We start from the raw sequence: 27,697 nt of genomic DNA, 5'->3' as shown, positions 1-27,697 counted from the left end.
ACTGACACAAATATTGTTTTCTTTCTTTATTTAAATGAAACGGCATTACAAAAATAATCAACAAAAATATCTGTACACCTATTAAAGCTTGTTCATATAATACTCTTCATCACAAACCCCAGGGATCAGAGTATTCTGAATTCAGTCATATTCAGCGAGTCCTCCAGAACAATCCAAACCTTGATCTCTGTCCATCTCTGCCTGCATTTCTCTTCTTAAATGTCTTTATGTAAAGAGAAACAGGTGAGCAGAAGAGATCATGAAGGAAACAGGCCACTGAAGGCATCCTGGATAGCACGATGGCAGGCTAGTCCTGGTAAATAACCACCAGCCTGATCCTGTAGAGATGCTGTGCGCACATGATTCAAATACCTGCACAAAGAGAGGACAGTCAGGGAACAACGTTGGTAATGATTTCAGTAAACTTGTGCAAGTGTGGTGTGTGTTTAATCCTCTAGAGGGAGCAGCTATGCTGTCCTGATTTTTTCATGTCTATATCACCAAAAAGTTCTTTAATGATTCAACAACAAATTGATTTCACATTCATTTCGATCCTTGATGTGACCAAAGTCAATACTAAAGATATCAAGGTTATTTTTTATTACGTAGGGTGATTTTATGTAGAAATCACAAAAAAATGACTCGAGCTGGGTTTTAACAGGCAGGGTCAAACTGAAATGTCAATAAAATGTGCATAGAAATTTACCTATACATAAATCACCATGACAAGTCTCATGTAAAGTCACCATGGAAACCTAATGCTTGTGAGATACCACACTAGCAAAGCACCCAGAGCCCACAGCAGATATTCATCGAGAGAATACTGAGAATTACATGTAAACCGATACTACACTGAGAAAATGGGGAAAAGAGAGAGAGGCAAAGAAAGAGGGGATTGGGTATCATTTCAAACAATTAAACTGCTCTCAGCTTCACACACTTTCTAAACAAACAGAGATTACTGAAGTGCCTGACCATGAGCTAATGCACCGAGAATGCTGCTTCACTTCTGAATCATTAATCTACAAACCACACTATTACATATACACATCATTTCACAAATGAATCACTGTCAAAAACCTATTCTTTTACGAACCAAATAAAAATTATATACGCTACACTGTATGCATATGTTGTGAATATATATCATATATTGGGTCGAGGGTCAGTTTTGTTTACATTTAAAGTTTTTTTTATTTTAAATCCAAGTAATATTGCCAAAGGTAGCTGTTTTTGTTTATACTATATAAAACATACATGTGTGTTCAAGAGAGTTTGAGAAACACTTTCCAAAAAGCACGATTTCGCTTGCAAAATGTTTCCCTTAGGAAGAAAGCAAAAGAAGCTCGCAAGTGATACACGGACAGCTGTTGAACAATCTGTCATTTTAACAGGGTCAGTGTCTAGCTGTCAGTCTCTCTCTCTCACACACACACATTCCAAAAGCAGATCTGGTTGCCCCCACTGCTGTCACACACATATATCAAACTACAACTCATCCATGACACAAATATTCTCATCGGAGGTCAAAGAGCAAACTCATCTACGCAGGAGCCAACCTGGGTTCTGCTAGAACAAAATGCATCATTAAAACCAACTGGTACAAAGACATACTGATGTTTTTATAGGTAGCGTGTCTCTGCAGCGTATGTAAAGACTGAGGTTTATCACAGTGCTTGCGTGGTTTACGCTGTCAGGAGAGACACGTGCAGTCTAAACGAAACAAACTGAAACATAAAAACACGCATGCATAGCTGGGAGCTGTGAACAATCCGTTCTTAAATGGAAAAACCACACCAGTGTGAAAGGCAACATTCAAATTTGTGTATTTAGAGAGACAGGGTGAACAAGTTTAGTCTGTTTTTTCTATTATGCACCCTGAAGGTACATTTTAAAACACTTTCTTCCATGTATAGAAACAGTGACTATTTGCAAGCCAAATTCACTCTTGATGCCCAGACCAGAATCTTTGTTTTAAGCTAGTTTGCATATGCAAATTTCCAATCTAACCCTAACCCTTATAATCAAAAGTCTGTTTAAAAAAACTTTCACCTCAAATACAGAGAGAAGAAAAGAGACAGGACTCACAATACATTACTGGTTTATTGACTACTTGACCTGATTCACATGCATTATGCGTGTGTGTATTCCTGTATCCATCTATCTCAGAATCAGCACCTCACATATTTTATAAAATATCTATTTTCTGACTGAATATTTATACCTGTATACTATTTATACTGCTGAAAACTAACCTTTACAAATCATATAATTCACTCAGAAAAGTTGGCTTGATAAAACAGGTTTTAATAATCTATAATTGTAACGCTTTTGTGCTTAAACAAAAACCACCAGGTTTATGTTAAAAAGCGCAATAAAGCTACTGACCCTTCCACACTCGCACTCCCTCTTACTGATTTGCTGATGGATGACTTCCTGCCTGGCACAGAATGACTTCCTGTATGGCAAAGTATGGTTTTTTTAGACATTGTAGCCTAAACATTGCCAAAGTGATGAAAGATGAGCCCTCAGAAACAAACCCACCACAACCAAGACGACTGCAAAACTCAACGGAGAAAGTTTAGAATAAAGATGATGCAATAAAAGATCTCAGGAATGTGTTCATGCACCAGGAGAGCACATAAATAAATAAAAACAAAAAAATAGTGTGCATTAAAATGAAGAATTCATATTTAGTAAGTCTAATGTAAGCAAATTTGTGATATGACCATGTTAACTTTCTTTTGAAAAAAGTAAGATTGAAGCATGCAGAGTGCTCTTTGGAACATAATGGTAAAATAAGAGATGCATCAACACGATTTTGCATTTAAAGCAAAAAGGAGACAAACCAAACAATAAACCTGGGTCGGCCCGATTTGCATGCGATGAGATTGGGAGGTGTAATATAGAGTGCCGCAGGGATGATGTATTTCTGTAGGCTAACCCGTAAGTAGTGGGACAGTTTATTCGCAAAAAAAAAAAAAACATTAATTTTATCCATAGACTTTTGGATTATTGCAAAAAATAAACTCTGTGTTAAACAAAATTTAAAGACACTTGCACGTTTAGTCCAACAAGGTAATCTGCACAGATAAATACAAATTTTAGGAAATTTGAAGTGTAAATATGTTTACTAGAAATGTAAAAAGCTGAATTTTACTTAAAAGATAACTATAAAAGTTGGACAAATGTGTTCGACAAAACGTGTAAGTTTTAGAAAAAGTAAGGTCGATAATCCTGATGTGTGAGCACTGTCTCAATTTTTCGATTCAGATTATGGAGATAATAACTCTTTATTAAAAGGGACATGACTTCACAAGACGTTTTTATCATGTCAAATAAAATTATTCGATGTCCCCAGAGTACATGTGTGAAGTTTTAGCTCAAAATATCATAATTTATTATAGCATGTTAAAATTGTCACTTTGTAGGTGTGTGCAAAAATGTGACATTTTGGGTGTGTCATTTAACATGCAAATGAGCTGATCTCTGCACTAAATGGCAGTGACGTGGTTGGATAGTGCAGATTAATGGGTGGTATTATCCCCTTCTGACATCACAAGGGGAGCCAAATTTCAATGACAATTTTTTTCACATGCTTGTGGAAAATGGTTTACCAAAACTATAATGGGTTGAGCTTATTCACATTTTCTATGTTGATTAAAGCACTGGGGACCCAATAATAGCACTTAAACATTGGAAAAGTCAAATTTTCATGATATGTCCCCTTTAACATTTGAAAACAATTCAAAATAAAAATCACTTTTAGTAGTAGACTTTGACTAAAGAAAAATCTCTGATTCGCTGTTAACACGTTCTTAACAAAACTTTAACATTAGAATATAAACAGACAGACACAAGCTGTGTCCTGTCCAAAGCTAATGCTTCTTTAACTAATTTTCCAACACTTCAAAAAACATGTCTCCAAACTCACCAGAACACATCACTCAACATCGACTTAAAGGAGCATTTCACCCGTAGAAACATTAATCTTTATTGAAAGTGTATCATATTTGTAGTCGAAATGTAACATACATTTAGAATTTAGTGCCTATTTGACAGAGAAAAGGGGTGTTTGTAGTCTCACTCTCTCAACAAAGACATTGGACTTCCTTCTTTCAATGATGCAAAATGATGATTTTTACATCATTGAAAGAAGGAAGTGCAACACTAAAATCTGTATTTCTCCTGTCTCAGCGACAACTGAGGAAATGATGCATGACCATTCAAAAACATGACTGGGGTTCTAACAATACAAAGCTTAGAGCAAATGGGTGAAGTGTCCCTTTAATGTGTGTGTGTGTATTGAGAATGTTTGATGGTAAAATAATTAATCCAACAAAGGGCTAGACTTATGCAGAGAGAAACACCCATCATGAACGAAGGGGACACATTAAGGTACTGATTTCCCAAAGAGTGGGAGAACTAAGAGAGAAAACATGGGTGTGGAGGGGCATCTTGGCTATACCTCTATTCATACAACTGTCATACACACACATAGACGGCTGACTGCACATGAAAAAGTCTGTGTTGAAGAGAGGAAATTTCAAGCCAATCACCTCCATTCAACACACACACACACACACACACACACACACAGCTGTCTTTAATAAAATGCCCCACCCGATCTGTATTTATACAGGTACAGGAGAGAGAGAGAGAAAGAGAGAAAATGGGGTTGGCCCCAAGGGCTAGAAGGAAGTCTATACATACACAACCCTACAAAAACACAAACTGCTCCAACATAAATCTCTACCAACTCATTGTCAAAACACACTAAGACAAATAGCAAAAAACAATCCATCTCTCTGTCAAGCTCTCTCTCACACACAAACACACACAAACACTTAGAGACTCTTCTACACTCTGCTCTCCAGTTCAAAAGACTGAAGCTGGTCGAACTCTTTGATGAAAAAACAGAAAAGAAAAAAGATTACAGAATGAAGGAGAAAAAGAAACAAAGAGAGTGATCCACCCTGTCCTTTCTTTTCATAACCTCTTTCTTTTTCTCCTACTCCCTGCTTTCAGCCCAAACCACATCACAAGATTGCTAAAGACTTCAGCATGCATCTATGAAATGACTTTACTAATATACCTTCAAAGATCTGTTTGTAAAAATGTGCTCGAGTATCTTGTAAAGAGAAAGTCAAGCTGAAGAGTGAAGCGTGAAACTGCAAGCGTAGCACATATAGGAGACTTTCAGTTTGCCCTGGGAGCAGTGCACCATGGGAGATGTGGTTTATTTGTCTTAATAAAAGGTCATTTATCTCTGTCAAACACACACATTCTCAACGACAGGAGAGGAAGGGCATAGAAGCAACAAAAATAACACCATGCTTAAAAAATGTGTAACACTCACACAAACACCCATAAATATAGCGCTGAATACATTTTATGATTTGCTAGCAGAAAGCAGTCCAAGTTGTCCAAAAGTGCTTCTTACCCCAGTCGGCCGAGCTGATCCAGATCTGGAACAGGGGGTCCGTATGTGTCTACGTACATAGGCTGATAGACGTACAACACCTCCTCTATACGAGACACGGGGGCCAAAGACACAGTCTGACCCTAATAAAGAGAAAATGAGAGATAACTTTGTATTATTGTAAATTTTTACTTCATCCATTTTAATTGCATCTGCTGGCTGGACCACTTCCATTCAGGAAGACACATCAGCAAACCTGAATATGCACAATGAATTACTGGCAGAGAATGTTTCTAATTGGCTAAAAAACATGGATCGCAATCCAGAATATTTAGCCATTTACAAAGTTTGGCGCTGACTGTTAGATTGTAATAAACGTTTGTTTTAACTTGTTAACAGTACGAATACTTTTTGCACTATTTTACTCATTCTGTACTGTTCTGGCAATATAAATGTCAGTAAAGCAAACAAAATTGACACTTACTGAATGGTGATATGTGACCCTGTCTGTAAAAACCAGGCTAAAGTCTTATGAGATTATAAGCATTAAAGTTGATTTCAATCATTGATGTCATATTTATTGGCATGGCCTTACACAGTCAACACTTTTTTTTAGTTAAACATTTTATTTTTACCATTTTGAAATCCATTCAGCCGATCTCCGGGTCTGGCGGTACCATTTTTAGCATAGCTAAGCATAAGCCATTGAATCCGATTAGACCATTAGCATCGCGCAAAAAAAATAAAATAACCAAAGAGTTATGATATTTTTCCTATTCCAAACCTGACTCCTCTGTAGTTACATCGTGTACTAAGACCGACGGAAAATTAAAAGTTGCAATTTTCTTGGCATGTATGGCTAGGAACTATACTTTCATTCTGGCGTAATAATCAAGGACTTTGCTGATGTAACATGGCTGCAGCAGCAGCAGTGTGTAATATCACTACGCCTGCTACAGCCATGTTACAGCAGCAAAGTCCTTGATTATTACACCAGAATGAGAGTATAGTTCTTATCCATATCTTCTAGAAATTGCAACTTTTAATTTTCCATCGGTTTTAGTACACGATATAACTACATAAGAGTCAAGTTTTAAATAGGAAAATTATCGAAACTCTTCTGTTATTTTTTAGCGCAATGCTAATGGTCTAATCAGATTCAATGAATTATGCTAAACTATGCTAAAATGTTAACGCCAGACCCGGAGATCAGCTGAACGGATTCCAAAACGGTAAAAATCAAATGTTTAACTCTAGGGGAGCTTGAAAATGAGCATATTTTCAAAAAAAATGGAGTGCCCCATTTAAGGTATTTTTTCACAGAATGTCATTTACATTACGTAAGATGTTTTTATGTTAATCACAAAAAATTACTCTAGCTGTGTATTCACAGGCAGGGCCACACATTAAAAAAACTGAATATCAGAAGTAAGAACAGTCGGTGCAAAAGTCAGCATTCTGCATGGCACTAGACAGAATTGTTATTTGTCAATAGTCTGGGCCGATGAATACATCTGTTTGTCTGGTTTGCGGCCCATTTATCTGTGCTTCCCTATAGATGAAAAGACTGGTGCGATTTTCATAATAATTTTGCTGATACGTTTGTAAATATTAAGACAACTGTAGTTTTCTTTGTGACACCGAGCATGAATGAGTTGTGCATATGTAACATACACTCACTGAGTTTAAATGGAACGGTTCATGTGGATGACCTCATTTAAACAACACACAGACACTGAGATCAAGTCATACACACAGATGCATGAGCGCCAACACACACACACCTTCAGATCCAAACAGGGGATCTAAAGATGTATGACAACACCACTCAATGCCAACACACACACACACACACACAGAGAGAGAGAGGCAACACAAGGGAGACTGAATGTACTGGAGACAGACAGAAACCACAGCATAGAAGGAGTGTGCCTGTGTGTGAAGTGGGAATTTCCATTGGAAAGCTTCTCTTTACTTTGGCCTACAAGTACTGTACGCATTTGAATGGCAACAAGCAGCCAAGTAAAAAAAGTCAAAACTGCAATAAGGTGAAAACAATTGACATACAAAACAAACAGAAAATTAACTAAGAGGCATTACTGAGAAATGTATTATAATCGGCAATTCACTGGAAAAGAACAATCCTAAATCAGTGCAATGTTAGCACAAAACCAGGGTACAAAAATGACCTATTTCTGTCTCAAAACTGGACAATAGGGAGTGTATTTGAAAAAAGCACTTTTCCTTTTTAAAAACATTTTATCAATATTTGGCTAAAAAGCATATTCCTTATGTAAGCCTTATACCTTATTGCTTTTATAAAACGGTAACCACACAATATTAAATAACAAAAAATGTATTAGTGCAACTTTCATGAAGTTAAATCAATAAACGCATTCCTTTCTCTAGAAAAAAAGTAGTCCCTGACTGTTAACAGCAAAGTTCCAATGTGTATAGACGGTTTCAGCAGTAACAACATAAACAAGCGGCTGTTGCGGTCCGCAGTAACTTCCGGTAAACTCCGCTAAGAATATATAACAACAAAGTTCTTTAAACGTAGTTTATTTATATAACAAGGAAAACAACAAGACATAGATTACCTAGGAAACCAAAACATTTGTTATTTTTGACGAGGCATTTGTTAAAGAGATCAGTTTAGCAACTAGTCAAAGCATTAAAAAAAACGAAACCGGAAGTAAGGTTCGGATCCAGCCGTGTATCACGTGCGTCCAATGAAACCGTCTATATGCATCAAAGCTCAAATAAAAACAACAAACCATTCTCAAACTGATACATGTGGTTGCTAAGAGTGTTGCTAAAGGAGAAGTGATAAATAAAACCGTCGGGTGAAGCGGTCTTAGCCGTGTTTTATTGTGAATAAAGCACAGCTATTGACCAATCAGAATCAAGGATTGGAACTAACCATTTTATAAAATATTTTAACAAACAGCACTGATGATTGTGTCTCCAACAGCATTGTTCAGCTAAAAAACTTTATCTAACATAAACTTATGACTGGCTACAACGGATGTTTTCTTTAGAAGACAATTTGAATGCATTTCATTTGAATTGCTAATGTGATGTGTGAGGGTAAGATTGTTGTTTTTACAATTAGATTTAAAGATAATATTATTGCTGCAGTTCCTAATAAACAAAATTGACTTCCTGTGACATATTCTTCCTTTTTGGGTTAATTAAATAGATTTTTATTAACTTAAACCATTTGTGAATTAAGCACAACTTAATGTATAATTTCACCACATGATTTAAAATTATACTGCATGATATTTGTCCTAAATCATCATTAATGTCCAATATGAATTCACACTAGTCTGCATGCATGATGCATTGACCTGTGTGCGATGAACAGGAAAAACGGTGCATGATATAGCACCGATTTCATTGCTAAAAAAAACAAAGTAACTTTGTGTATATGGCATTGTGTTTGAGAGGTTTATGGTTAAAAAACACATAATTTCACACACCGTACATTTTTGTAGCTCCAGATTTCACTCTCTTCCTGAAACGCACGTATTTGAAAAGCTATGTGTCCCTGATTGGCCAGCAAATCTGTACGTTGTGATTAACCTGAAAACCTCTGACGTCAGCAGGAAATGTGACGCTCCTTACCATGTTTGAAAGATTCGTTGCTAACAGGAGATAACTTACAGGCTGAATCCGAAGCGGGAGGAATTATGATAATGTCTGTCTTTACTACATCACCAATCTCAGGAAGTAAACTGTTGCTTACAAATCGTGTTTTTTCTAGTCCAAGAAAAGAGATTTACATTGGAGACGATAACTTGCGGCATCGTTTACTTTAGGATATGTACCTTTTGCATATCGTTAACATGCACTAATACACACACACCAATGAAATGTAAAAACGTGAATCGCAACTCTCTTTAATTCAGGAAAAGATAGACTAATCGTTTCTGCCACATAAGATACAAGAAAACAATTACAAATTTCCTAATGTCATGTTTAGTGTATTTATTAATTAACTTTCAAAAATCACCTATTAATCGCCCAATCTTGCATCAGGTGTAGACGTTGAACTTGAGCTCACGTCTGTAGAAAGTGCCCCTCCAGTGGGCGATACCTTTTAGCTGTCCTAGATGAGACATGGCACTTCTTGGACCCTGTGTGACGCAATTGTTCTACAATATGATAGAACTACACCTCTTAAGGGGGTCACACACCGGACGCGCAGCTCATGGCCGCGTCGAGTCGCGTCTAGGACAACTCGGATGTATCGTAGAACCGGAAGTGCACACTAAATAGCGCAAGCTTAGTCAGATAGCGTCTACTTCAAAATGCAAAATATGTTAGCAGCCAATGTTAATCGTTAATGATTTGGGACAAATATGATGTTATTTAATGTTAAACTATGTGAGTGGTGCTGTGTGGCGGGACAGCGATTTGAGCAACTTCCTGAGTCAAAGCTGGGTGGCGTGGACAGGCGCCACTTGGCAGCGGCGGTGTGCGTATACTCATAGAAAACAATGTGTTAGATTTTTTTAGAACAGCGCGGCGCTGCGCGTCCGGTATGCGACCCCCTTTAGATGGTGTGTGACGCGACTGTTGGCCTAGACAATGCGTTGCTGGGTAGCCTTACGTTTTGAGTCACCAAAAAATTTGTTTTGCTTATGTGGGTTTGATAAATTACAACTTTAATTGAACTGTAAACATACGGTTTGTGTAGTACACAATCTAAATATTTAAGCTCTAAACAATTAATTCTTAGGTTGCCTTTACTTTTTTACTTCTAAAAGCTTTGGATTTGAGTTTACAGTGTATGCATTCACACAGCACTTTGGTCCCAGAAAATTTCCGTTGCGGGGAGGCTTCTGTGTGAACACAAACACGTCCCGTAAATGTTCTGGGATCGGTCCCGTAAAGAGGACCTAGTAACTTTGCCTTAACATACCCGAAAAAGCATTCTGTACGATCAAGACACAGAAACAATGTCGTAAGGGGCTTGCTATAGACCATTTCAAAAGATGTAAACAACACGGGTCCAGAAGCACTTCCTGTTTCAGTTTTTTAACACTAGATAAACAATGGGATAAAATAAACCAACAGAACATATACACCTGAATTAACTGAAGTTAAACAAACATCTTAAAGATAATAATATATGTAAAAATAAAAAAAACTGTCACATCATTTGAAATGGTCTATAGTGAGGGACCAGTGTGTCATCGCAACTAGAAGTAATGGTTCAGCTCTTTGACACAGGGATTTAAACGCAGATAAACATTCACTGGACTGAAGCAGAGATCAGGGAGCTCATCACTATCCGCGCTGAAGCTGAAATCATTTACCGGGATGACAGAACAGCACATCACACACTCCTTATGATCTTGTCATAAACTAAAATCCATGCGCGTCGTTTCTCGAGAGAGAAATCACGGATAATTAGCAAACTTCAGATGCTGTGGAAATAATACGTCACGTGTCTTTACGGGATCTTTACGGTGTGCGTGTGAATGCACGCTCAGATTCCAGGAAATCATTGGCAGTGTGAATGAACCAAAGACGCATTTTCCGTAATCTCTGTGTAAAAATGGCTTATGTGACTCTGTGAAAACCAGGCTAAAGTCTCAAAATCTAATTATGAGATTAGGAGCATCAAAGTTGATTTCAATCTTTGACGTGGCTTTACGCAGTTAATTTTAAGATATCAAGGTTGTATTTTCACTGATTTTCTTTACATTATGCAAGATGACAGTAAATCACAAAAAATTGCTGCATTTTCACAAAATCTCAAAATCTGATAAATTTTTGATTAACTTCAAACAAAAAATCTTTTAGAGATTCCAATGTAGACACACATGTAATTTCTTCTCAGATTATCCTGTTGATACCAGTGGAAAACTCAAAGCATTTGTGCAAATATACACACTAAACGATAAACCACAGCTCCATCTTTACACATGTACACTTTCTCAAATATAAACATCTGCAGCTGTCATTAATTTGAGGTGTTGTACATTTGATGTGTGCGTGTACACAGAAATGCTGCTGATTCTGTGCATGCTGACTGACCATAGATACATATTTACTCCCCGGCGCCCCAAAACAGATCTGCCAGCTCGATCCATCTTCATTATAGTGAGGGGGTGGAGAGGGAAGGAAATCCCTGAGCTGAACCCCCTGCCCTCCCCTATGGTTCTCTGTGCATTCAGAGTTTTACTCCAAGCAGTTACACACTGTTTAACGGGCCTTGTGTTCAAATCAATCATATATATGCTGCAGTTCGACAGTCAGTGCTGTCCACTGGTTTAATCCCACCCGTGCCTGGCCAGCAAATCGGTCCATGTGTTTAACATTAACACATAGTAAACATCGTTTTACAATGTGGACTTAAATTTTACATTTTTAAAATAAACCTTCTCCCCGGTTCTGTATTTAAAACCCTGTGTCTTGGGAGCCACAGTACATTTCACCTAGCAAAAAAAGTCATGGTTCCACAAAGCAATTGGCTCATTTAGTTCTTCATTTTGCTAGTGTGATCATTTTTTCTTACCAAATAGACAAACAACGGATGTAGTTTCTGAGGTGCGTTTATCTCACTTGTCAACATTCACCTACAAGTATCGACCAGAATGCACAGACTGGCTTTGAAACATTGTGTTATAAACAAGTTCCAGTTCACGGAACGAAAACCAGAAACTTTTGATGTTTTGCAAGGAACAGAAACGAAACCAGAAACGTAAAAGAATATATGTTCCGGAACAGAATCGTTTATTTAAAATAATGGTAACCGGTTAATACCGTTATTTTTTTTTTTTTGTTCTTTGACAAGATTTCTGTGCAATATGACCCGATGAAGTTCACTTCTGGTCGTCGTTGACTCATCGGAGAAATGAGAGTCTTGCCACCAGCAAGTAGCCTACTCAAGCCCAAGTCTCTAATGCTCAATCATAAGAGGTAAATATCTACTAAGTATTTCAAGATGTTTGTTTTTTAATACTAATTAGTGGTGTAACAGATCGCAGTTGATCCGAGATCCGTACAGATCACGACCCACGGCTCAGCTCGCATGCGATTTGCGGATTAATACGCAAATTTAAATAGGGTGAAAGTTGATCATTTGCACGTGTTTCAAAGGCTTGCAAATGTTAACACCTAAATGATTTTAAACAATTTAAACAGCGCTAAAGTGAGCAATTTTCTGTATGCACAGACCACCGGTTAAATGTGTCCGGTCCAACTCCAATCAAACGTGATTATCCCTATGCCCTTCAAAGATCAGAACTCTTGATGTGTAAACTTGAGAGAGAGTTGCGCTACTGTGTCTCATACTGTAGTCCATTAAAATACATTTGGCGAATAAAGCACTGAAAAACATCGTAATATTCACTTTATGTGGAGCGACTGTTTATGCTGCATCTTCTTCCCGAAGCACCATTTGGAATTAGTCCCACTTCTTTGTGTGTGCGTGTGTTTAAGTGCACTCAAAAGTGCATACACGGAGAGACGCGTTTCAAAAAGCAAGCGAACAATCTTTCTTGACAGGACACATACAAACAAATGATCTCGAAATACCACAGAATTATTTTCTAATAAAAACATTTGTTTAAGTTGTTTGCCAATAAACGACATGGAAGAAATTGTCCTTGTCTTAATTCATGTATAATGCTGAAACAAATGTAGGCATGTAAGAATTACAGTTATGCCGCTTACATAATGTAGCCATTTTTAATGTTTGATGACAAGATAGAGACTTAAGGAAAATATGTAAACTAATAATTTAAGTTTAAAGTCCTAATGATCAGCTTACTTATTTGTATGTCCCACAGCTGACATGGTACGTTATTAACCAGTTCGGGAACTATATTTTTATGCTCTAACCGGTTCAGGAACATCATTTTAGGGTTGCACCGAAAACGTTAAAATACTGTTTCTTTTCAGAACGAACCAATTGGGAAAAAAATCTGGTTCAAAGCCTTGGTTATAAATGATGCCATCAAGTCGGTTATGGGAAAAAGACCAAAAACTTGAATCTGGAAGGGAAGTCCATTTATGATTTACTTTACTAAAAAAAGTACTTAACTCTTTCTCTGACTGCAGGCTTACAGAATTATACAGGCTGTGGTTTTACTACAGTACTACACGTTTAGGACTTCTCTATGTAAATAACCCCTGTCATGGCTATTTTCTTCTTGTACTGTTGTGAAAATTAGGTAAAGAACACCGTAAAACTAAACATAAGAAAATATCCAGTATCACAGCATGGTTTTCGTTAAACTGTCAGAAAAACCAACCAAGAAACAGTTAAATCATGAGAGAAAATGAGAAAAGTGTTTTTCACTTGGGGATCAAGCCAGAGGGTGTTGGGACTCTCTCTGACTATGCAGGTCTTTAGGACACTCCAAGGTCAACAAATATAAACTGTCTATCAGCACCTCTCTGACCTTAACACACATCTCAGATCAGCACATTTTAAACTGATCACATACTCACACCGTTCTCCTTTATTTGGGCAAAAGAGAAAAACTTCACACAGGCATAGTTCCAGCCGAACAAACTATGCTCACACAAGTCGAATCGAAATGTAAGAGACACTGATTCAGGGCCTGAATTAACTGTGTAACACTAGTAAATACACACATACAGTTTCAGTCAGGATTAATGTGAGCTTTGTGGTCTCTTTAGTTCGCATTAACTGATCTCAAGTAACACAAGTGAGAGCCAATGTCCTTTCAATGCCCTGTAACAGACACACAGTCCACTTGCATACTATTTCTACCTTAAAGCTTTTACTGGCTCTCTAAGTGTCTCACATTGCTTCACTGTGTGTGTATGCGTTATATATAACACTACAATATAAAATGCAATATAACATAACATTAGTGGCTCCTACAGAGTAAAAGAATCTAAACACACATAAACAATGCTTTTTCTTATGTTCACTGTGCCACACACAATTCCTCAAACAAAACTCTTATCCTGTTTTTTACTCTCAAATGGCACACACACACTTTCCTCACACTTTTGCAGCACATTCACAACATGTTGATTCAGATCTGTGTCCTTTAAAGTGACCGCTGAAGTGTTTTTTATTAAGGACAAACCAGTTTCACCTGTTTTACAACACACTCGCAAAATTATATAAACACAGACACACACTCCCACAACATATTCAAACACTGGCTAATACAAACACGTCGAAGCGTCTGTGTGTACTCAGCACAATATTATCACAGAAAACGGTTCAAACGTTCATAAACAGATAATAGAGGTTTGTGAAATACTACAAATTAATCAGAAAGTATACTAGTGACGGCTCAGCTTTGGTTTTGGTAAGTGAGTGTACCGGTACATGTGTTGTTCACTTACCATCAGTATTCCAGTAGAGAAGATGTTTGTTGGTTTGACGTTCTGCTTCTGTTTTTCTATCCGAGTCTCCAGTTGAGCGGCTCGATCTTTATGTTTGGCCAGAAGCAAAGCCGCAGGTAACTGAGAACTCTCCTGTAAACGTACGCAACATTCAGATCAGGACATGCTTTTCAGATTTCCTTCTGGCATTTTTGCCAATTAAGTGATTAGAAAGAAGAACGGGTGGGATTATGACTCAAACTGTTATCTACATGAGCACCAAAGTGCAAACTGTCAAATTGCTAGGCCATAGCACCAACCAGATCACATATTTTTTACAAAGTGTACGTATCTGTAAATTCTACAGTTTTATGTAGAGCAGTGGATCTCAGTTTTTTACGCACCACCATGTGATCCAAAATGTTGATGTCTTTCTTTGTTTAGTTGAGAAGAAATTATGTTTTTTGAGGAAAACACTCCAGAATTTTTCTCATTTTAATGGACCTTAATGGACCCCAACACTCAACAGCTTCAATGCAGTTCAAAATTGCAGTTTCAAAGGACTCTAAATGATCTCAATCGAGGCATAAGGGTCTTATCTAGCGAAATGATTGTCATTTTTGTCAAGAAAAAAAAAACATATGCACTTTTAAATCACAACTTCTCGTCTTCCTCCGGGCCTGTGACGCACCAAGCGTGACCTCACGTAATTGCGTATGACGTTGAAAGGTCACGTGTTACATATATAAAACGCACATTTGTTGACCATTTTAAACAATAAACTGGCACAAAGACATTAATTAGTATCATTCCACATACAACAACGTCGGAACGGTCCTCTTTCTCCATACTTGTAAACACTGGGGCGTAGTTTCGCATACGTTATCCGTGACCTCTTGACGTATTACGTGAGGTCCCGCTGGCCCTTAAGACCCTTATGCCTTGTTTTGGATCGTTTAGAGTCCTTTGAAATTGCAATTTTAAACTGCATTAAAACTGTTAAGTATTGGGGTCCATTAAAATGAGAAAAATCCTGGAATGTTTTTCTCAAAAAACATAATTATTTTCTCGACTGAACCAACGAAGACGTCAACATTTTGGATAACATGGTGGTGAGTAAATTATCTGGACTTTTTTAAGAAAATGGACTTATCCTTTAATTAATTTTATGAAATACTTAAAACCCACTTTATGCACAGGCTGATTCACCAATCAGATTTACATTTTAGGGAAGTCTTTTTCTAGAAGACCAAAACCCCAACACAGGGCCAAGTATGTTTGTGTGTACAGTACCAGTTCATCTAGCAGGGCCTGTTTGTTTTTCCTCTTGGCTTGTAGTTGTCTCTGTTCCTCTTGCAGGGTCTCCAGTCTCCTCTGCTCTGAATCCTGCTGCTCCTGTAACAACAACTCCTCCAACTCCTCCTGCTCACGTGTCTAATAAAAAAAGATGGATTGGTGATTATTCAGATGTTCTTCTTGAAGCCAGCCTAATATGCTATACAGAATACAACAAAATAGAATAGTATAAGAGTAATTATTTATTTATTCTTAGTGCCATTTCAGCATCTATGGATATATTCAGGGAGAAAAGCAGTTAATCTACACTCACCTAAAGGATTATTAGAAGCACCATACTAATACTGTGTTTGACCCCCTTTCGTCTTCAGAACTGCTTTAATTCTACGTGGCATTGATTCAACAAGGTGCTGAAAGCATTCTTTAGAAATTTTGGCCCATATTGTTAGGATAGCATCTTGCAGTTGATGGAGATTTGTGGGATGCACATCCAGGGCATGAAGCTCCCGTTCCACCACATCCCAAAGATGCTCTATTGGGTTGAGATCTGGTGACTGTGGGGGCCATTTTAGTACAGTGAACTCTTTGTCATGTTCAAGAAACCAATTTGAAATGATTCGAGCTTTGTGACATGGTGCATTATCCTGCTGGAAGAAGCCATCAGAGGATGGGTACATGGTGCTCATAAAAGGATAGACATGGTCAGAAACAATGCTCAGGTAGGCTGTGGTATTTAAACAATGCCCAATTGGCACTAAGGGGCCTAAAGTGTGCCAAGAAAACATCCCCCACACCATTGCATTAATGAGAAATTGAACATGTATTCCTAATAATCCTTTAGGTGAGTGTATACACAAGTTGATCTATACACACCAATTTGACATGTCCAATTCACCTAACCTGCATGCTTTTGGCCTGTAGTGGCCTAATAGTTGGGCTGTCAAAATATTAAAAGTTTGATTTTGAATAATATGTGTGTGTACATTTAAAATGTGCATATTGGTGCCTCAAATGGTGCATATTTAGACCTTTATTAAAAAGTACCGTCCCAGTGACTACTATTCCAATTTTTTTGGAATATTATTCCATTTCCACCTAAATGAGGTTCTTATGAAATCGTTCATATCCCAAATCAGAACTACACAGGCAAACACACACACTTACCAGTTTGACTTTGTTTTTCTGTATAATGTCCCGGTTCTCTCGCTGGTACTGCTCCATCATCTGCTTGGTCCTTTCTACATCTACGTTATTAGTCAAGTTAAACACTGGACACGTACAAAAAATTAAGTCAGCAACTGAAAGAACATTTTAAGGATCATTTAAAAAAAAATGATTATGAATAAATAAACAATGCATGTATCTCACCAATGTCCTCCACCTGCTCTAGGTAGTCATTATAATCTTTCAGAGAGGAAAAATCAAATTCCCTCTTATTATAACTGATAAAAAAAGAAACGCATTAGAAACATTTTAATAAAACATCTGGATTAACATACTTATACACTTTATTTTTCACGTACATTTTAAGGACTTTCTTGCGGATCTCCACTTCTTTATCGATGGCTGGATCTTCGAAGAGCTGCACGCGGAAATTACTCTTTCTTAGAGGAGTGTTACACTGCACACAGTTACCTGAGCCGCGGACAAAGAGCATCTCCACGCAGCTCTCACACCTGAAACACACACACATTATGCTTTACTGCTGGATTACTCATACTGGCAGAATTTCTGCTGAAAGAGAAAGAGTCAAAATAAATACTAATGAAATGTGAAATCTGCTGGAAAAACATTTAGAAGAACACACATTTCAATCATCTCTCTGCTTCAGTGGGTGAATTTTAGACCCAGAAACTTTCCAAACCGAGCCATAAGTTAGACTAATGGATAAAACAGAGGCCTGATGTGTGTGTGGGTGTACGATGGTCTTATTCAATCATAGTGGGGTGATGATGGGAGCTCAGGTTTGAAGCAAACCAGACATGCACATTAGGACTGACAAAACACTGTGTGCATGTGTGTCTCCGAAAGCAGCATTAAATCTGGGCTGGAATTTATGGATGTGCTGAGTTTCTAACTATAATACAGTTAACAGCATTTTTGTACAGTTTGTTTTCTATTCTTTCTTTTAAAATCATTTGCTATTAAACATTATTGTTGTGAAATGTGTTTTTGGAAACATGTGAAAATACACTGCTAACAATACAATACAATACATATCCTTTTTTTAAAGGGGCAATGTGACATAAATCTAAAATATATGCAAACCGGACATGCAGAATAAAACATACATTTGATCTGCTTTGTGTGGCCATTATAAATATAAACAACAAAACAATCTTTCCTGCATATGGATATGTAATCTCCAGCTTCAATAATTCACCCTGTCTTCATTTCTCTCTTTTTCCATGAAAGGGGCTCTTTTTAGAGTGATATCACACTTTTACAGTAAGATTTCAAGGTGGAAACCATGCTGTGCTGTGTCAGATTGTTCCTGTTTCTAATTTTAGAGGTTAAAGACCAGTTTTCCCTGACCCATGACCTGAACAAACAAAAGGTGTGTTACATTAAATGACGCATGCAAACCATGCATGCCCACAGATTCAGGTGGATAGATGCTAGCCATATTCCGCTTGCTCTTCCACCCCTGATCTGTGTTTGTCAGCATGCTGAGAGGTTACTACACTTCACTAACTCAGCACAACTTACTCCATCACGCACACAAAATCTGCAAACTCCTGCATTTCAGGCATGCTTACAAATAGCTACCTGCGTTCCTCTTACACACACATCTTCTTGTGTCCTTCTCTTAAGTCCTGCAGGTTAAGCTTTCACAGTCACGCAACATGTTATCAACTGCATTTACTCACAGGTCACTATCATTTATCAGATGTTCTGCATATAAAGGTAAGTACTCATAGTGTGAGCATGTTGGACTTTCTGAGAATCTCCACTGTGTGTCATCAGTGTGTAATATATTCATATGGTCTCCAAGTCCTAGGTCAGCAGTCCTCTGTGAGTCCTTGCATTCTCTGCAAGTCAAGGGCAACCGGAGCACAAGGTGTCAAATGATTTCAGATGCAAAACGTGAACTGCACATGCACATCTTCCAGACACATATTGGTTTATATTACACTTAAAGACACACTAATGTGCTTTAAAATGCGCAGCTTTGGTCAATGCGATGACATCATTTCAAATGACATAAGGAGGTGGCAGTTCCTGACGCTTTTAAAATAGCCAAGCATTACGTTTACCTCAAAACCTGGAATCTAATGAGGAGCTCGAAGTGCAAAATGATCGTTGATCCGTATTGGTAGAAGTAAAAGACTGTAAGTTTTGAATTTCTTATATCTACAGTGAATTCAGAAAGAATTCAGCGATAATCATATGAAATGGGAGCCACTTGAGCAAAATGTCAAGTGTTGTTGTAAAGGTCAGAAGATTACTACTCTATATCTCTATGATCTCCTGTGGATTTGTGAAAAAGTTTTGATGTGTTGCATGGAAGTAAATTTCTTCATTTTATGCTTTTTTGGATTTCTGAGTTGGGTGTGTAAGTCACCAAATCCAAACTTATATTATTCTAATCACTGTCTTGTTAACTTGCACACAACAGCGTCTTGAAAGATGTCAGCAACTCCTAGTAAGTGATGGCTGGGGTTGAAAACATTTTTACACAGCGGGGTTAGTTGTAACACAGTGTTAAGCCTCAGGTATACGATGATAATGAAATAAAAACAAAATACTATGAATTAAAATGATAACAGTTAATACAATATCAGGGGAAATAACTCACAATTATGATTATTTGCCCTAATTGTGCAGCCCTTACAATTTTTTTTTTAAAACAATATCCACCTTTAGTACATAGACGGAATTTTATTGAATTATTTGTGTTTAAACAAATAACATAGCAGGTGTTAAAACAAACACTACACATCTAGTCCTATGGGGTTAGATGTAATGTTACACTCCTGTCACTTTTCCGGTGTAATTTTACTGTAACGGTAAGTACAAACAAACTTTAAGTGTTCATAAATAGATAGATAGATAGATAGATAGATAGATAGATAGATAGATAGATAGATAGATAGATAGATAGATAGATAGATAGATAGATAGATAGATAGATAGATAGATAGATAGATAGATAGATAGATAGATAGACAAAAATCTTCAGATCATACTGCTCTCATGCACTATCAATAGCTACAGTATGAGCTCATATGGTTCCCTGTGTTACAAAATTACTGAAAATATCCACTAAAGTTGTTAAAAGCTCTTATTAGCCTACTAAAATACAGTATAAAGCTGTGGTAAAAGATAAATGACGGAACCCATTCAAAGGAGAACACATATTACTTTGGTGGTTTTACATTAGCGACAATATTCGCCGTAACACTGTTATATAGTTAAAAGTTACTATGGTAACGTCATTCATACCATAACAGTCATTTCCAACACTGTAAACCTCTTTAGTATCAAAAGCATAAAACCAGATAGTAGTTAGTGAGAGATACACGTGTCGTGAAAACATTTTTTTGCTAAATGCAGGTTAAGTCCGATGTGTAAGTTACAAAGATTGACAGCATTTACTCACAGCGTGTGTCCACACACATTGACCATCAGCTTTAGAGATGGGTTCCTGTATTTTGTTGTCTTGCACCTCGGGCATCCCTGATCATCCATTATTATTACTATTTGTTAGAAGTCGGTCTGTACGAAAATAAACAGAAATCAACCAAAGATTTGACACTGCCGTACACCGCAGTGCTACTTTCAAAACGGTCCGGAGAGAAACAAATATGTGTAATACTAGCGTTCCTATCCAAAAAAGAAAGAAAGAAAGAAAGAAAGAAAGAAAGAAAGAAAGAAAGAAAGAAAGAAAGAAAGAAAGAAAGAAAGAAAGAAAGAAAGAAAGAAAGAAAGAAAGAAAGAAAGAAAGAAAAAAAGAAAGAAAGAAAGAAAGAAAGGTTTCTAAAAAATTTAAGTGTGTATTAAAAATATAGCAAATGTGTATTTAAATACTACCAGTGAGTATTAGTTATTTACTGACACATTTAAGTTTTGTGGTATATTTTATGAAAATTCTCCATGAGGCTAGTAAAAAAAAATATTTTTTTGGCATTGTTTAGGCTACAATTACCATTTTTACTAATAACATGGCCAAGCTATTGCAACAAAAGCTGTTTGTGGTAAACCATAATAATGTTTTGTTTTCTTTTATCTATAAAAACTAAGTTTTAAATATCAACAATATTAAACATAATTTAAACATAATCCTCTACCTTATTCTCAGTATTTTGTTTTGAAAAAATAAAAGTAAATATTTGTAGTCATATGGAATTTTTGATCGTCTGATTATCTAGATACATCTGTATCAGCGTCGGTTACAAAGTAAAAAGTGCCCCTTTTCGTCCTTCCGCCCCTGTCCTGAGGTCTGTGTGTCACTGCTTGTTAGTGTTTAAGACATTGTTTACTACGATACATTTTATAAGGGACATTATAACAACTGCTTGGAAGAGGAATAGCTAAAGGGCAGGGCTTGTCGTTTTGAATGTTTGTGTCGTTTGAATGTCGTTTGTATCTCCATGAGCAGTCTAAAATCTGTTGAGCTCAGAGTAAACATACTGCAGCACACAAAAGACTCGACCCAGCTCTCACCTAGCGCAGGTGAGCCGCGGGAAAACGTCACACTTGAGTGACAGCACAATTTTAATAGCCTGCGGTCGCCCCGCCCCGTTTGGATCTTTGTTTAGCCAATCATGTGTGTCCCCCAAACTATCGGACTGAGAAGAAGTCACACTGGAGCGAAAGGCAAAAGCTATCCACTTACAGAGACACCCGATATCACGCGCATGGCGCACGGGTAACCTGATCGGCTTTGGTAAAAACGAGGCGTGGTGATAGACTAAAGGAATCCGAGGATTAAAAACAATGTCTGTTTCCTCTAGTGAAGTGACAGTGACGGGCGACATCAAAAAGGAAAATGTGAAGTGCGCGGAGCCTCTCGAGATCTCCGCGGAGGGTCGGGAGCAATCCCGGGACACTCCGACTTCCACTGTGATGCTTTTAGGGCAACAGCAGTCTTCTGCATCGGAGCGCAAGATGCCCAGTATGGACTCTTTGACTGCGCACAGTTCACCCACAGCAGCCACCTCTTTGGCTTTCTCACCGGAGCAGGTTGCTTGTGTTTGCGAAGCGCTTCAGCAGGGGGGCAACGTGGATCGGCTCTCCCGTTTTCTGTGGTCTCTCCCGCAGAGTGACTTGCTGCGCGGAAACGAGAGTATACTACGCGCGCAGGCGCTGGTGGCTTTCCATCAGGCGCGCTACCAGGAGCTGTACAGCATTTTGGAGAGCCACAGCTTCAGCCCTTCGTGCCACTCAGCCCTGCAGGATTTGTGGTACAAAGCCCGGTACACAGAGGCGGAGAAAGCCCGCGGTAGACCGCTGGGCGCAGTGGATAAATACCGCCTGCGACGGAAGTATCCCCTGCCCCGGACCATTTGGGATGGAGAGGAGACGGTGTACTGCTTCAAAGAGCGCTCCAGGAACGCGCTGAAGGACCTCTATAAGCACAACCGGTACCCATCACCAGCCGAGAAGAGGAATTTGGCCAAGATCACAGGACTCTCTTTGACACAGGTCAGCAACTGGTTTAAAAACAGGAGGCAGAGAGACAGAAACCCCTCAGAGGCGCAGTGCAAAAGGTAAGCAAAAGTTAGGCTATATTTTGAAGTTATATTAAATAATTAACTGGTATGAAAGGAAGATATTATTTGAATTATTATTTGATTCAAATGTTCAGTGCTTTTCGTGTAAACAGCTATTTTTCCATATTTGACAGATTTGAGTAAAACCATAAGAGTGTCCTGGGTGCGTAAATATTTATTAACTTGAAGCTGCTCGCACATTATTTTAAAGATGACTAATAAGTATTTTATAGGCACTTTTGTTTTATGCTTTAATAACAGACTTCAATCTAAAATAGGACTAAACGTGTGCGTACAATGTATCGCGTGAGTCACTCACTACCTCCTGTATGTGTGTGTGTTTATTTTGAGTGAGTAGGCCTACTTGGGATCCATTGACGCGAAAGGTTTGCCCCACCATATAAATCACTCTGAACTATTTACTTTTCTTTTAGCTAGAGGGAATATGAAAACCTCCTCTTCAGCACTCCATTTTAATATAACCCCTTACACACACACATACACACACACACACTGTATACAGGATTTGCTGTAATGCATTTGTCTTTTATGAACAAAGCTCAGGCACACCTGGCGGAGGTGACCTCCCTTAAACACACATAATACAACTTTTTCCATTCACAGAAAGCTGATGTCGTTGCTTTATATTTCTCCAGGAAAATTGTGTTCTGTCAGCTCCCAAACAGTATTTTTTCTAAAATCTAAATGCATGAATTTTTTTTCTGAGTGTCTGAGGAAGTTGTAAAGTCCTGTCAGAGTCGCGCAGCTGCTGCAGTCATTCATGATACGCAGCAGCTCTTCTCACTCAACTACACCAATTTATGTTTGAACAGCTGAAGTTACTGTGAAATATCATCATAAGTGATTGCGTTGTATTGGATTGTGTGTTGACTCCAAAATATCAGCTAAATTTAACCTTACTTGCGACCGATCCCCGTTTGGCTTTGTAAATAAAGCTTACCATTTGTTAAATCACGCTGTGATCTCGAGCCTGTGTCGCCATAGGACTTGCGCCAAATGGTGTGTAAAAAGTACTAAAAAAGAGTCAGTATTAAAGGCAGGAATACAGCTGACACACATTAGGTGTGATCTAGAGAGGGTCCTGTGGTGTTTAGTGAACACCCACCTCCCCATTTGTCTCTGCGCGCCCTGTCTCTTGTCTACATATACAGCTGCGTCACTCGTTTATTTGGAAGGGTTTAAATGAAGGGTTAAAATCAGACAGCTGTTAACAAAAGTTTATTTAGACACTTTAATCGTTTAACAAAGATTATATATTTTTAAGTTACAATTAGGCTTAAAATATTGCAATGTATTATTAAAACAGTATGACATTTAAAATAAAAATATAAGTGATGCAAAATAAGGAAAAATATAAAAAGATATTTACTATTAAAAATGTAACAATCAAAGAATGTAACAAGTCATTTAACTTAGTTATCCCCCCAAAAAATAAGTTTTTATAACTTACTCATTCGCATTCCACCCCAGATGTTTATGACTTCATATTAAACACAAAGAAAGTTTTTTTTTTCAAATTTTTAAGGCCTATACAAGTCCCAAAATGTTAAAGCTCCACAAAAACCCCATACATTCATCATAAACATCATCATTAAAGTAATCCAAATGACTCCATATGACCCAAATGTGAGTTAATAAATGTGTTCTGAAGAAAAAAAAGATGTGGGTTAGAGAACTATTAATATTTTGGCAAAATTTAAACAAAAACAAGCATATTAGAGTGATAAATTTAAATATGGCAGCACGTTGACGGATGGATGTGTGCTTTTTGGAGTTTCAACATTTTGGGACCTATGTATTAAGCCTATATAGAATGATGGATATGGAGTTGATTAAGAAAAAATTTAGTTTGGACAAACTTTTCATTTAATTTAATTATAAAGAACTTAAGAAAAGGCAAACCCAAGGGAGAACACTGCCTGTGCCTTACCCCCCCCCCCCCCTCTCTCTCTCTCTCTCTCTCAGTGAGTCAGATGGAAATCATAGTACAGAAGATGAGAGCAGTAAAGGTCAAGAATCCTTGTCCCCATGTCCAATGTCGACCTGTGCCGATGGGACTGTGCCGCTCTGCTCTGGAGTTCTGGAGGCCGGGGTCATCATCCAGCAGGTTGAAGATAGCAGGAGCTCCATTTCCCCACCCTCGGTCATCTTTAACGGAGTTTCGATAAACACACCCACCTCCATTTACCACAATGGCACCCCCTTCCTTTCTTCGACAGGACACATGCTCTTCAGTGGTATGAATGTGGGACTCCAGCCTTTGTCTTGCAGGTCTGCAGAGCAGGATAAAGGGGCATACACCTCATTTCACTGCAGCATAAATGGGACAGAGGCAGATGTGAAAGCTGAAAATGTGAGCCAAGAAGTGTCTGTCCGAGACAGGGCCGAAACGATTAGCTTGGCGTTCGGTACTACGCCGACTAATGGAGCCCTGCACTACAACTTGGTGACTGTACAAGGAGCAGTACCTGATGGCAATGGGACTTCGCTGCTTAGCAACAAAGTGGTACTTCCTCCTTTGCAACTCCCATCATCTTCATCAACCTCATCTGTTACACAAGGTAATCATGATATTTTATTTATTTATTTTAATGTACGTCACAATTATGTAAACCCACAAAACAAACATATGAATCAGCCTATCATGTGTCATATTGATCCTCAGTTTAAAAGGTGATGTTTTTCTATTTCCTTGTGTGTGAAAGCTTAAGAGCTTTATCTTTATCTCCTCTCTCATCATCAGGTGCTATTTCATTAAGTAATACTTCCGCTCGAACATCTCTGTGCCACCTGGATGAGGTGGACGAGCACGACAGACTGCGACTGACCTCACTCGAGCCCAGCACAGCACTTTACAGCCTGGCCGCTTCACAGGCACTGTCCAATGTAAAGAAGGAACCCCTGGAAAGTGCAGATGGATACCTTTACCACCCTGCACTTCACCTGGAGCAGACTGCTCACCTGGGCTACTCGAACACCTCTGACCCCATTCACAACTCCACAACCTCACTTAACACCACCTTGACAACAACCCAACATGAGTACACAACTCTCACAGTGAGCTCTCCCTTACTCGCCCAAACAGACATTACCGGTGAGTTCACAGGTCATGATGTCCATGTGACCTCAAACCTAAATGGTGACTTCCTGTGTGCAGTATCCGAGGGGGGGAAGGTCCCGGACGAGATGGTGAGAGAAATGGAGGAAGAGGGGAAAAAACTGACTAAACTAAAAACAGTTCATATAGAGGAAGAGATGACTGACTTATGAACTTATGTTGCTTAAACAAATAAGGAGGTAAAATGTTATTTTACACTATTGTTGATTGAGTTTTATGGTTTCAATGTTTTGTTTTTAAGTATTAATTTATTATGGTGAATTTGTCACCTGATTTAACAGTGGTTTGGATTATCTATGCAAAGTCATATTTGAAGGGGCATATTTTTCAAAAGTGTTTGTTTTATCTTTTTTTCTCTTTCTTGTTCCACACACAGTTTAAGATCAGTAGTTGTGTAAAATGCAATAATACTTTATATGCATGTCATCATATCTGTCCACAGTCTATACTTCTTTAAAAAAAAGTGTTTACATTATTTTTGGTACCACAGAAGCCAAATTTACCATCGAAGAGTCGTCAGAGAGATGTAATTTTCTCTATCACTCTTTCTCTCACTATGGGGAGTGTGGACACATGTATATTTTATGGGAGTCACCTGTTATTTTCTGCCAAGAATAGTTGAGTTTAACAGACAGGTGGGTGTGTGGTCATGTGACATCCATGTTCTAGAGCCCTGCAGTGTCATTTCAACATTAAAGGTCACAATCGCACATGCACACATACAGATTAAAAACACTTAAGATTTAAATACAGTATACACAATAGGAAGCCATAACACATACACAATTTAACACATATAGTAAGTACTAAAGTAAAAAACATTATTTTAAATAAATATAATATGCAGCTGAACTAAATGCCAGTTAAAACCAATAGCAGCAATAATAAAAACACAAGCTATTAATTTACATTATAAACCAAAAATGTCTCGGTACATTAAGTGGTACAGTTGTAAATGTGAAAATATATTTATATAAGTGTGTTTGTGTGCGTGCATCTGGGAGTTTTTTTTTGTTTTTAGATTGTTATGTGCAATCTTAAATGCGTGATTGGACTTCAGGTTGCTTGATTTTTTTGTGCTGGTGTGGTATATGCAGTATTTAACTTGATGACAACAGCTATGCAACCGTTCTGGGACAAAGGAATGACTTTTAGAAAAACAGAGATGATAGCAATGCTGTCTAGCTTCATAAACTGGAAACGCGTCTTACAGCTATCAGAAATTCTAATGATGCGGGTGTAAAATTAAGTCATGTAGAGTTGTAAATGTATGATCAAACAGCCTTGTGTGAATATTATTTTAGCATGAAAAATGTTAAAAGTTTAAGAAACGTGTATTTTTCTAAAAAAGGCACATAAACGTGCAATTAAATATTTATATTCAATACATATAGCCTCACCTTGTTTCATTTATGACTTTAAGAAACTCTGGAAATTATTGTTGGATTTACTTTGTTTGCGTTTAGCTGTTATGTCTACAATGGCAATAAATATACCAGCGGACAGGAAACAAGCAAATTTAAAGATTTTAGTGCCAGGGAGAAAAAGAAAGGGGAGACCTGATACAGAAAGCCCAGACCGGGTGCTGGAAAATCAGTGGTGATGATTTGCACATGCCTGGTGGTCTGGAGCTTGTTAGCAAGCTGCTCTTGTCTCAGACTCTTAAATTCAAATAAACAGGAGGGCGATTTCTGGAGGCCCTGTCGTCTCCTGTTGCGGGGGGGTCCAGAAAGCGGTGGAGAAACAGACAGGCAGGCACAGAAATTCTTTTTGATTTGTAAATGTGTACAGACAGGC

At 37.9% G+C, this 27,697-nt stretch overlaps 2 protein-coding genes across 3 annotated transcripts; one reads left to right on the top strand and one right to left on the bottom strand.

Annotated features, from left to right (window-relative positions):
- Positions 1-13: 13 nt before the first annotated feature.
- Positions 14-23,742, bottom strand: mnat1 (MNAT1 component of CDK activating kinase). Of its 2 annotated transcripts, none has more exons than XM_055170044.2 (8): positions 23,723-23,742; positions 17,569-17,721; positions 17,414-17,487; positions 17,210-17,313; positions 16,043-16,183; positions 14,771-14,902; positions 5,444-5,565; positions 14-372 (listed from the first exon to the last, which is right to left on the bottom strand). In XM_055170044.2, the coding sequence occupies exons 2-8, from the start codon at positions 17,700-17,702 to the stop codon at positions 258-260; spliced, it is 822 nt and encodes a 273-aa protein (XP_055026019.1). In that variant the 5' UTR covers positions 17,703-17,721; positions 23,723-23,742; the 3' UTR covers positions 14-257. The 2 variants fall into 2 exon arrangements, with proteins under 2 accessions (XP_055026019.1, XP_055026018.1); XM_055170043.2 differs by lacking the exon at positions 23,723-23,742 and adding an exon at positions 20,649-20,853.
- Positions 21,392-27,289, top strand: six4a (SIX homeobox 4a). Its single transcript, XM_055170036.2, has 3 exons — positions 21,392-22,758; positions 24,748-25,343; positions 25,526-27,289. The coding sequence occupies exons 1-3, from the start codon at positions 21,986-21,988 to the stop codon at positions 26,050-26,052; spliced, it is 1,896 nt and encodes a 631-aa protein (XP_055026011.2). The 5' UTR covers positions 21,392-21,985; the 3' UTR covers positions 26,053-27,289.
- Positions 27,290-27,697: the final 408 nt, after the last annotated feature.

This window comes from Misgurnus anguillicaudatus, chromosome 11 (assembly GCF_027580225.2).
Source record: "Misgurnus anguillicaudatus chromosome 11, ASM2758022v2, whole genome shotgun sequence".
Taxonomy (NCBI): domain Eukaryota; kingdom Metazoa; phylum Chordata; class Actinopteri; order Cypriniformes; family Cobitidae; genus Misgurnus; species Misgurnus anguillicaudatus.
Note: the sequence above shows the minus strand (reverse complement) of the source record. Positions and strands in the feature narration are given on the sequence as shown.